Raw genomic sequence first — 12534 nt, 5'->3', positions numbered from 1 at the left:
AAACATAGAAATGATGGCAGAAAAAGACAAATTGGCCCATCCAATCTGCCCAGCAAGCTCCCACACTTATTTTCTCATACTTAATTGTTTCATTGACCACCAAGTTCAGGGCCCTTGTTGATAACTGTTTGATTCAAATTTCCTGCCATCCCCTGCCATTGATGCAGAGAGTAATGTTGGAGTTGCATCAAAGGTGAGCATAAGGCTTAATGGTTAAGGGTAGTAACTGCCACATCAAGCAAGTTACCCCAGTGCTTGTTTACCCAGACTGCACAGATCAATGCCTTGTTGGATGTTGTCTGAATGTAAATCCTCTTTTCCACATTTCTCCCTGCCGTTGAAGCAAAGAGCAACTCTGTATATGCATTCAAAGGGAAGTATCAGGCTTAATTGGTTTAGGGTATTTATTTATTTATTTATTTAACACTTTTATATACCGACCTTCCTGGAAGGACCATATCAAGTCGGTTTACATGGAACAGGGGGTCAAACTTAACAAACCATTCAACAAGAGTCAAAGTTACATAAAACAAGGAGATTGAACTTGGGGGCTAGGGTAGCCAGAAATAAGGAACGGCAAAGATAAACAACTACATAGCAAGTGACACTAGACGGGATGTCTAGTCGAGTAAACGGAGTCTGATTAGTTAGTGCCTAGGCGGTTTTAGGAGATTAAGGGTAAGCTTGAAGGAAAAGCCAAGTCTTTAGTTTTTTTCTAAAGATTGTCAGGCAGGGTTCCAGTCTGAGATCTGCAGGCATGTTGTTCCAAATGGCAGGACCCGCTGTAGAGAATGCTTGTTCTTTGGTAGTTGCTAGGTGTGTGGTTTTGGTTGGGGGTACTTGCAGGGTTCCTTTATACGCTTCTCTTATGGGTCTTGAGGATGAGTATAGTTTGAGTGGGATCTGAAGGTCTAGTTGTTGCTGATTGTGGATGGTTTTGTGGATTATGGTGAGGGATTTGTGCAAAATTCTGTATTTTATTGGCAGCCAATGTAAGTTCCGGAGGATCGGAGTGATGTGCCCACCCTGGTTGGTGTTGGTTAAGATTCTAGCCGCTGCATTCTGGAGCATCTGTAGAGGTTTGGTGGTGGACATGGGGAGCCCAAGGAGGAGAGCATTGCAATAGTCTATCTTGGAAAAGAGCGTGGTTTGGAGGACCGTCCTGAAATCCTGAAAGTGGAGGAGGGGTTTGAGCCTTTTTAGAACTTGTAGTTTATAGAAACAATCCTTTATTGTGTTGTTAACGCATTTCTTTAAATTCAGATGGTTGTCTAGGATAACTCCGAAGTCTCTTACTTGAGAGATCTGGGTGTTGGGGGGTGTTTGATAGGTTAGGTCCATGTGGTCAGAGGAGATGGAGAAGGAGTTCGGTCTTGGCCTCATTGAGAACCAGGTTCAGGCTGGTGAGGAGGCGGTTAATGGATTTGAGGCATTTTTCCCAGTAAGTGAGTGTTTTGGGGAGTGATTCTGTTATGGGTATTAGAATCTGTACGTCATCTGTGTAGAGGTACTGTATAAGGTTTAGGTTTGTGAGCAGTTTACAGAGGGGCAAGAGGTAAATATTGAAGAGGGTAGGCGACAGGGAGGAACCTTGTGGTATGCCTAAAGATGATTTGATGTCAGGAGATTCTTTATTATTAATTTTAACTTTGAAGCTTCTGTTATTGAGGAAGGAGTTGAACCATCTGAGGACTGATCCTGATAATCCAATGTCTGAGAGGCGGTTTAGTAGGATAGTTTGATTCATGGTGTCAAAGGCAGCAGAGATGTCTAGAAGGGCTAGAAGGAAAGAGAGTCCTTTGTCTAGGCCTAAGAGGATGTGATCTGAGTGGGAGATAAGGAAGGTTTCCGTGCAGATTGATTTACGGAAGCCATATTGGGAAGGGTAGAGGATTTTGTGTTCCTCCAAGTAATCAGAGAGTTGTGTATTTACCACTTTCTCCATGAGTTTAGTGAGAAGAGGGAGATTCAAGATGGGGTGGTAACTGTGAGATCTGTTGTGTCCAGGTTAGGTTTCTTCAGAAGGGATTTAAGAGAGGCGGTTTTTAGATTGTCAGGGTAGAATCCTTGAGAAAGGGAGCAGTTTATGATGTTGGCCAAAGGTCTGGAGATAGTGTCTGGAATGAGGAGCAATAGTTTTGTTGGAATGTGGTCCGATGGATGGCTAGATGGTTTCAGTCTCTTGAGTAGGGATTCAATTTCCAGGGGGGGTTGTAGGATCGAAGGTGTCAAGGTTGGTTCTGGAGTGGGAGGGGGTGTTGGAATTTAGGGGAGGAGGGGTTGTGTTGGTGGGCAGAAGCGCTAGTGTGTTTGGAATTTTTTTTCTGAAAGAAGAGGGCTAGCTCGTTTGCTTTGGATTGAGCCTGGTCATCTGGGATAGCAGAGGCAGAGGGTTTTGTGAGTTGGGAAACATAGGAGAACAAGGCCCTGGCATCAAATTGTAGATCGTGGATTCTGCTGGCGTAGAAGTCTCTTTTTGTCCATAGGATGGAGTTCTGGTAGAGCTGGAGGGTGCATTTATAGTCGGATAATGTTGTGGTGTTGGGGGTCTTATGCCATTTGCCTTCCTTATGTCTGAGGTCTTGCTTCATCCACTTAAGTTCTGGGGAGAACCAGGGTTGTTTCCTTTTTTGCATTGGGTTAATTATTTTTACCGCTGTGGGGCATAGTTTATTAGCTATTGATTCTGTGATATTGAGCCAAGATTGAAGGGCTGAGTTAGGGTTGGTTGTATCCAAGTTGGGGAGTTCTTTGGATAGGAGATCACTAGGCGCGTCAGATGCACAAGAATTCCTGTAGTGGATGGTGGAGTGGGGCTGAAGGGGGTTTGGACTTCCTTGAGTCATGAAGATGGCGGAAATCATTGAGTGGTCTGACCAGGGGACCAGTGTGCAGTCTGGAACAGTGCTGTATGATATGCTGGAGTTTATGAAGATGAGGTTGAGTGTATGTCCTGCTTTGTGGGTAGGTTTATCAATGATTTGTTCAAAGCCCATGACCCCGAGAGTGGTGAGGAAGGCTTCACAGTTGGAGGAGGGTGGTGAGGCGTCGAAATGGAGGTTAAAATCCCCTAGTATCATGGCTGGCAAGTCCGTGTTGATGTATTTGGCTATAGCTTCTATAAGGGGGGAGGCATCGGTGTCTAGTAGTCCAGGAGGGGCATATACTAGTAGAATTTGAAGATGTTTGGACTTGAAGAGGCCTAGTTCAAGTTTGGTGGAGGTTTTGACTGGTTGTGGGCTGAGTCTGAATTCTTTTTTGGTGGCTAGGAGAATACCGCCTCCTCTTTTTTTTTTTTGTCTGGAAATTGAGAAAATGTCATATAAGTGTATAGGTAATTGATTTATCAGGGCTAAATCAGTGCTTTTAAGCCAGATTTCCATAATGGCACAGATGTCTGGCTTTGAGTCCAGGAGATAGTCGTTAAGGATGTGAGTTTTCTTTGTCAGTGACTGTGCGTTGAAGAGGGTTAGAGAGAATATCGTGAGTCCTAACAACTGAGTAAGGGGGGAGGTCATGATTGGTATGAGGGATCGAGTTGTGTGGCTCTGGAATTGTTGTTGTGAAGACTTTGTGTGCGGAAGGTGACGGTGGTATATGATAGGGATGGGGAAGGACTGCATGGTGCCTTCTCTGTGGGTGCAGAGGGGAGGCTAAAATTATGTTTGAGCTGTCGCTAGAAGTTGTTGCGATGGGGATAGAGGAGCTTACTAGCGAAGTACTAGGGTAGTAACCGCTGCAATAAGCAAGCTACCCCCACGCTTATTTGTTTACCCAGATTGTGAACTTCTCTGTCCTGAGAGGGCTTACAATCCAGGATGGTCATTTACCAAAGGTTGTCTCCCATTTTGTGTCTAAAGGAAAAATACTTAGTAAATAGAGCCCTAAGTTTGAATGTGAGAAAATGGAAGATGACATGAATTGCCTGGGTCATAAGGGGTGTCAGCGAGATTTGAATCTCTATCTTTCTATGCTGAAGCAAACTGAAGTACATAGACAAGATCATTTTCAAAGGAACTTCTATAAGTAAAACAGTGTTTTATGCACCAAAAGGGCCTTTTACAAAATTGCCATCTGATCTGAAGATAAACTTGTGAGCATATGTTAATGTATGCATGCACGTTTATCTGCACTGAACGAAGGCATTCCTGTGGCAGAGCTGGGGAGGGATCTGGACATGCATGCATACTTTTGGATTTTCCAAAAAGTAAGGACTACTTACTATGCATTTTTCTCAGACACAAAATGGGAGAAAAACCTTTAGTAAATGATCCCCTAAGTTCATAAATTTTCAATGAAATATTCTATGCACACTTAGGCAAGTTGGAGCATGTTCTGGTAGGTTTGGTGGGATAATTTTCCAACTGGACTTATTCACCGAAGTCTGTTTTGAAAACGTGTATAACTGATGTGTGCATTTGCCTACTTACTTATGCCCAATGTTATAAAATAAGCCTCAGAATGCCTTTGGTGGTAATTCAAAAGCCAAGCCTGGAAAATAATCTCCAGAGTCATTGGTTTACCATATCCACAAAAATGTCTGTGAAAGGAACACTGCAATCCATTTCGCAATTTTAACAAAGAGAGCTGAATTGAGATTAAAGCACAGAAGCAGATCTTGAAGAATTTGCAGTGATATGACCACAAATAATTTAATTACTTGATTGCAAAATGGGTTTTAGCTACTGCTTTTTTTTGTTTCCCATTTGTATTTCCAAAAGTAGACTAGCAAACAAAGGGAATCCCAACCCTCCCACTATAATTTCATGATTGCTACAATAAGGATTTCCTTTCAATAAACCTGATCAAGTACTATACAAGAAGTGATCACTTTGGCCCTTACAAAGAAGTTAATTTTAGTGTTCAACATCTATCAATTCTATTTCTAGACTGACTGTGGAAATAAGTGAGGTTTCAGAGAATCCCACTTGTCATTTATTATTAATGTTTCTTGTGTATTTGTGGGCTATTTGCATTTTAGTACAAAGAAATCACAATATTATTTAGAATAGCAACTACTGAAATAAACAAGGCTTTATGGACATGCACATGGCAAGGACTACATGTAACAGATATGCAGAGATCTAGGGGTTTCATTTCTTAACCATGGGTTATGGAAGGTCTCCCCTACAAGAATCATGACTCCTCTGTCTAAGGGGCCAATGTAATAAGCTGTCACAGGTATTTGCACATGGTATTACAGGCATTTTCCCATGTTAACCTTATGCATGTGTGTAATAACGCGGTTAGCACAGAAAAAAAAAAAAACGTGCCCACAAACCAACTCAAAAAGCCGCAGCTAGTTTAGGGCGAGTCCATGCTAATGCCATGCACTATTCATGGGCAATGCAGAGAACCATACTGGCATTAGTGCAGGTTTTTAGTGCCCGTTCACAGCAGAAGTTAAGTATAAGTGCCTGTTTGGAGGTTGAAAAATTAAGTGGCAGAAGCCAGAAGAGAGGCTGGAGAAGGAAGAGGCACATGTCAAAAATGTGCCTCTTCCAAATCTCTGCTGCATTTCCCCCACTCATCAACATCCACCATTAGAGCTCCCACGAGATGGGTGACTGATCATGAAGGAGTTAGATGTTGCTCTACCCACCTTCAGCCCCACTCCCAGACACTCACTACTGTCTTATGAAAGAATCCATCATGGATCACCACATGTATGCAGGATTTTGCATAGTTTATTGCATAGGGCCTTCAGCATACATTGTAGCATGCATATCTGCACAGATATTTTTTTGTGCAAATTTTCTGCATGCATCTCATTTGCATCCCATCCCCTTATTACATCCTGCAGAGGTGGGGACCGATCCTGTTCAATATCTATGTGAGTGACATAGTGGACGGGATAGAAGGTAAGGTTTGTCTGTTTGCGGATGATACTAAGATCTGCAACAGAGTGGACACGCCGGAAGGAGTGGAGAGAATGAGATAGGATTTAAAGAAGCTGGAAGAGTGGTCAAAGATATGGCAGCTGAGATTCAATGCCAAGAAGTGCAGAGTCATGCATATGGGGTGTGGAAATCTGGAAGAACTGTATTCGATGGGGGGTGAAGGGCTGATGTGCACGGAGCATGAGAGAGACCTTGGGGTGATAGTGTCTAACGATCTGAAGTCGGCGAAACAATGTGACAAGGCGATAGCTAAAGCCAGAAGAATGCTGGGCTGCATAGAGAGAGGAATATCGAGTAAGAAAAGGGAAGTGATGATCCCCTTGTACAGGTCCTTGGTGAGGCCTTACCTGGAGTACTGCGCTCAGTTCTGGAGATGGTATCTCCGAAGAGACATAGACAGGATGGAGGCGGTCCAGAGAAGGGCGACCAAAAAGGTGGAGGGTCTTAATCGAATGACTTATGAGGAGAGACTGAAGAATCTAAATATGTACACCCTGGAGGAAAGGAGGAGCAGAGGTAATATTATATAGACTTTCAGATATTTGAAAGGTTTTAATGATCCAAAGATAACGACAAACATTTTCCGTTGGAAAAAAATCAGCAGAACCAGGGTCACGATTTAAAACTCCAGGGAGGAAGACTCAGAACCAATGTCAGGAAGTATTTCTTCACAGAGAGAGTGGTGGATGCCTGGAATGACCTTCCGGAGGAAGAGGTGAAGACCAAAACTGTAAAGGACTTCAAAGGGGCATGGGATAAACTCTGTGGATCCATAAAATCTAGAGGATGTGAATGAAGAGTGGGTGGCTTACGGGAACGATGGCTACTACCTGGTGATAATACCCTTATTCAATAAACATACACATGGTTAATGCGACTCCAACATTGCTCTAAGCTTCAGCAGCAATGAGGAAATGTGGAAAAAAGGATTTGCATTCACAAAAAAGTGGGGAGTAGCTTGCTTGTTACAGCGGTTGCTACCCCAAACCAAATAAGCTAATACTTCACTTTCAATGCATGATACTTCACTTTCAATGCATATCCAGCATAGCTCTCTACTTCAATGGCAGGGGAGAAAGTCTGACACTTCACACATAACCAGCATAGCTCTCTGCTTCAACGGCAGGGGAGAAAGTTTGACACTTCACGCATATACAGCATAGCCCTCTGCTTCAATGGCAGGGGAGCAAGACTGATACTTCACTTTCAATGCATAGCCAGCATGGCTCTCTGCTTCAACGGCAGGGGGAAATGAAGAAAGGTGGATCTTTATTCAGGCAACAATCAACAAGGACTGAATTACATAGTCTGGATAAATGGATAAGAATGGGTGTAGCTTGCTTATTGCAGTGATTAATACCCCTAACTAATTAAGCTATTTCACTTAGATGCAGTTCCAACACTGCTCTCTACATTAATGGTGGGGGTGGAAGGGAAATAGAATAAAAAAGGTTACTAAGAGCCAAGAGAAACATAAGTATGTGAGAGAAAAAAAAAGTGCAAAAGCTTGCTGGGCAGACTGGATGGGCCGTTTGGTCTTCTTCTATGTTTCTTCTATGTTTCTATAGGTGTCTATTTATTTATTTATATATTGTTTTTGTTATACCGAGTTTCATGATAGGCATCACATCAACCCGGTTTACAAATAACAAGGAGTGTAAAGCATAACGTAACGTAAAAAACAATATTTTTCTACTTTGCTACGTGTGCTAAAAAAAAACAAATGTGCTGAAAAATAGCACTGATTTAACCACGGGTCTTGTTACATCTGTCTCCTAGGGTCTGGAATTCTAAGCAGTTACAAAACTGATGCACTGTCTACTAATCATGACATTAACAGAACTAGCCCCAAATTTTGAAAATGATCATATTGTTTGCCTCAGGGAGGAAGCAGCATGCTGGGAGAAAGATGGTACATTGTGTTGGGGATTACCAACAATTCTATAATACATAAGCAAACACAATATTAACCTCTTTTCCCTATTGTGTTAAATGATACTGCTCTCTTTTTTTGATTTCTATAGAAAACCCATTTTTTTGCCCCATCTTAAAATGTGATGTTATAACAGAAGAGGTAATGGAAAATGTAGCATCTCTACTGCAACTGTTAAAATTCCTTGATAATCTGTTTCCATGGAAAAGCTTGTGAATATCTAAATCAGTAACAGCAAAACCAAGCAGATTTTAACAATTACTGTTAGCAGGACTTGTTTGGGATTAAGGTTTTATACATTTTGTTTTCCTCTAGTTGTGGTCAAAACTCAGTTCAAGATGAAAGAGGAGACAACACAACAGTGTTCACCAGAATTCTAGACCGTCTTCTAGATGGCTATGATAACCGCCTAAGACCAGGATTGGGAGGTTTGTGATATTACAATTCTATGGAACGTATTACAAAAAAAATCCCCAAAACAGTATATAGTGAAATGTTACTGACACACATTGGGCCGGATTTTAAAAGGGTTACGTGCATAGTTATGCGCGTAACCCTCTTAAAAGGCCCCTGCATGCGCCGAGCCTATTTTGCATAGGCTTGGCGGCGCGCGCAAGCCCCAGGACGCGTGTAAGTCCCGGGGCTTTGCAAAGGGGGCATGTCGGGTGGGCGGCGCAAATTTCGAGGTGGGGCGGGAGGCGTGTCGGGGGCGTGACACCGGCCTGGGGTGTGGTCGAGGCCTCCGGACCAGCCCCTGGGTCGGGTGATGGCGCTCCAGCAGCCCGCTGGCAGGCGTAAATCTGCCGACAATGGTAGGGGGGGTTTAGATAGGGCTGGGGGGGTGGGGAAGGGAGGGGAAGGTGCGGGGCAGTGGAGAGAAAGTTCCCTCCAAGGCCGCTCCGATTTCGGAGCGGCCTCGGAGGGAACAGGAGGGAACAGGCAGCACGCGCTGGGCTCGGCGCGCGCAGGTTGCACAAATGTGCACCCCCTTGCGCGCGCCGACCCCGGATTTTATAAGATATGTGCGGCTACGTGCGTATCTTATAAAATCCATCGTACTTTTGTTTGCGCGCGTGCTGTTTTTGAAAATATACCCCATTATTAGCAGTGGAGGTAATTCTCAAAAGGTTTTATGCTCATAAATGGGCACTGGAAAATTGCTACATTTACGTATGGAACTCCTTTGAAATTCATTCTCTAGGGATGAATTTTCAAAAGATTTTAAGCACATAAATGGAATTTAGAAAATTGCTATGATATATCCTACTTTTATGCATATAACTTCTTTAGAATTCACAGTTGTCTCCTGCCTTCCTTTCCTGTCTTTCCCTATATCTCTGCTTTTCATCATTGTGTGTCCTACATTCCTCCTTCCCCCACAAACAGGCTGATGCAATAATGTGCACTCAGCCTAGTGCAGAGGTTTATGTGCAGTTGGACATGCGTTTTGCATGTGCTAGACTAGCACCTGAGAAAATAAGGGGTAGATTTTCAAACCCCAGCTCGCGTAAATCCTGAGGTTTACATGCGTGGCCGGACCTTAAGTGCGCCCGGATAATTTTCAAACAGCCTGGCCACGTGCGTAAACCCTGGGACACATGTAAGTCCTGGGGCTTGAAAATGACGTGATCCGGAGGGCGGGGCTAGAGGTGCCTGGCACAGCGGCCATTTGCAGCTGTGCCGGGGGATCGCGTGCCGGCACCCTGCCGGCGTGCACAACTTGCTCCTACTCCTTGGCAGGAGCAAAAGGTAAAACAGGAAAATTTGGGCTAATTAGGATAGGGATAGGGGGAGGGCAGGACAGGGGAAGGGAGGTTAGGCTAGGGGGTTGGGAAGTTCCCTCCCATTCTGCTCCTTAATTGGAGCAGACTGGAAGGAAACTGGGGAAGGCCCCGATGCGTTGCCGTGCATATTTGCTAAACTCTACCCCCCCCACGCCCTTGCGTGTGCTGACCCAGCATTTCATAACATAAACATGTAAGTTTTGAAAATCCTACCCTTAAGGAGATTAGCATGTCTAAAATGTGCGCCCAAACAAACACATTGCGCTCATCACATATAAATTCCATGTAGATAAGACTATTAGCTTTTACCCCCCGATGCAGAAAATTACTGGGCACTCAAGGCACATTTTTTAACTTAGCAAATTTAACTCCAGCTCTGGAGCTGGTGATAAATCAATCCATAAGTCAAGGGCTCAGGAGAAATTAAGAAAATTGTGTCCTGTGTGGTTCCTACTTTTATTCTTAATCACCTACTGCTTATGGAGTTTAAGAATAAAGGTATTTTGTAACGACTTGATGAGAAAAAAATTTCTGGATGCATAATATACATGCTCATTAGATACGCTCTAGTCTGATTTTGCCCCTTGCTATTGTGCATCTATATTGGGCGTCTAGAAATTGACCTGAAGTGGGATAACATGGATGCTCATACTGAGTGCCCATTGTAGTTGTTGGAGTCGTGGACCCTTGGGCCGATCGGAGCCAGAGGAAGAGCTGCTGTAGGTGGTTGCAGCAGCGACCCCGACCGGGAGGCGGCAAAGACAGACTGGTGGCTGGCCGAGGGTGGAACTCTGGGAGCCCTATGCGACCAAGAGCTCTGGCGAGGAAGGAGGTGATGGTGGTGCTGGCACTGTGTTGAGAGGACCTTCGCCCTGGAAGCCGATCCTCCCCCGAGAGGAGCTCGTAGGAGTTCGGCCGCTGGGACTTAGGAGATTCACCCTGGAAGCCGGAGTCCCCCCAGGAGGAGCCCGTAGGGACCCGGCCGCTGGGACTTAGGAGGACCCGTGAGGGCCGAGTCTGATGAAGTCCAAGTGCCGAAGAGTTGTCGCTCGCCAGTCCAGAGTCAGGAACCAATGGATCACCGAAAGCCAGTCCGAGGTCAAGAGCCGAAGAGTCAACGTAAGCCGGTCCGGGGTCAGAAGCCAGAGAGTCAACGTAAGCCGGTCCGGGGTCAGAAGCCAGAGAGTCATCGTAAGCCAGTCCAGAGTCGAGAGCCAGGGAACGTCGTAAGCCAATCCGGGATCAGGAAGCACAAAGAACAAGAGGACAAGAGAACGCAGCAACTGGAAGCAGGAATACCTGGGAACCTCGTTGCAAGGCAAGGTCTGGTTCCAGCTGCAGGGCTTAAGTACCCTGCAGCGTCTGACGTCATCGGGGGCGTCCCTGTAAGTTTCCCGCGCTGGTCCCTTTAAATATTGAAGTGAGACGCGCGCGTCTAGGGGGCGGAGCCTACCGCCGCGAGACGCCGGCTGCTTCGGCGTGGCAGGGAAGCAGAAGCCGAAGGAGCTGCAGGCCCGGGCGAGGTGGGGAGACGCCGGGCCTGCGGCAGCAGAGGTCCCTGGAGGCCTGGGGAGCGCGGAGCTCGTCTGGCCTCCCGACGAGGTAGGAGGAGATTCCGGGGTCGGCCCGGAATCGCAACAGTAGTTGTGAGTGCATTGCCACGCCTTCTGGGCATCTGTTGCATTTGAGTGTTAGGGATGCGTAATTCTTCCCTCGCGCATCCTTTATAATGCACAGCTCATTGAAATATAGCATTGGGCACCCAGGAAATGTGGCTGTACACGCATTAGGAAAATGGGCACTCAATACAAGGACCCGTTTTAACATAGGTCTTATTGTATTCACCCCGAAATCTGTAATCTTGAGGTTGCTAGTGAAATGCCCACTGGGAAATGGAGTGGGGCAGAGGTTTCAGGAAAAGATGAGCACCTTCAAAGAACAGATGGCTTCCATTGCATTGCTCTTGCTATGACTCACGTTTACATTGAAGGTCAGGAAGGAGGTAAAGAGCTGGGATATATTTTCTATAGGTTAAGGGCTCTCTTCTGCCTCATGGAAATACATAGGGCATCTAGGGTTGCCACCTGGGTCCATATTAAAAAGAACAGATTAATCTAATCCTGTCAATGCACGTATTCATTTGTAGTTCTGACTCACACTGATTTTCCTAAGAAAAAGTCAACTCATGTAACAGAATAAAAGCAGAACTGGATAAACCTGTTTCATATGTCATGGAGCCAATTGGTAACCTCAGCTGCATCCACAAAGCTAATTGCTGATTGATCCCAATCCCAAGCATGTATTGGGATCTGGGGGATTGTAGTTTTTCATGAACCTGTCAATCTATTTCACATTCAATAATGAATATATTGATTTTTGGTAATACCTTCAATTTACTAGGTAGGCCTGACCACAGAGAATTTTGAGAACAGGTATAGAACAGCATAAATCATTTCATAACTGTTCTACTTGCATTATTACAAATTCTTCATATTAACATAGTTACATTGTAAATAAGGGCAGATAAAGACCAAATGATCCATCTAGTCTGCCCAGTAGAGATTCATCCAGTTTAAGTAGATGTTTCATTTACTTTAGGTAGATGAACAGACAAAATCACATTTGTAGCCCAAGTCCCTCCTTCCCCTATGTCTTTTATCTGTCAACCCTTTTCCTTTGCATCTGTTTTGAGCATGCCCAAAACCTGCTAAAGTGTTTGTCTCTATTTCTTCTACTAGAAGGCCATTTCAGGCTCCTGCCATCTTCAACTTTGCTTCCCACAAAACCAATACCAAAGCCAACATTCAAATCCTCTTCCCATTGCAAAGTTTTTCAATAATCCCCATAGCTATGAAGGCTAGTGATGCTGTGGCAAATAAATAAATAAATAAATAAATAAAATCCAGCCTTCCTATGC

The 12534-nt window shown here is 44.6% G+C and overlaps 1 protein-coding gene across 1 annotated transcript in view; it reads left to right on the top strand.

Annotated features, from left to right (window-relative positions):
• The first annotated feature begins 2850 nt into the window (after positions 1 to 2850).
• Positions 2851 to 12534, top strand: part of GABRA1 (gamma-aminobutyric acid type A receptor alpha1 subunit) — a 175630-nt gene continuing 165946 nt past the window's right edge. Inside the window, exons 1-2 of the mRNA XM_029584084.1 lie at positions 2851 to 2939; positions 8149 to 8261. Coding sequence (XP_029439944.1) covers positions 2851 to 2939; positions 8149 to 8261 — 202 coding nt within the window. The remainder of the gene's footprint in view (positions 2940 to 8148; positions 8262 to 12534) is intronic.

Source organism: Rhinatrema bivittatum, chromosome 18, assembly GCF_901001135.1.
Source record: "Rhinatrema bivittatum chromosome 18, aRhiBiv1.1, whole genome shotgun sequence".
In the NCBI taxonomy this organism is placed as follows: domain Eukaryota; kingdom Metazoa; phylum Chordata; class Amphibia; order Gymnophiona; family Rhinatrematidae; genus Rhinatrema; species Rhinatrema bivittatum.
This window is presented reverse-complemented; position numbering and strand designations above follow the sequence as displayed.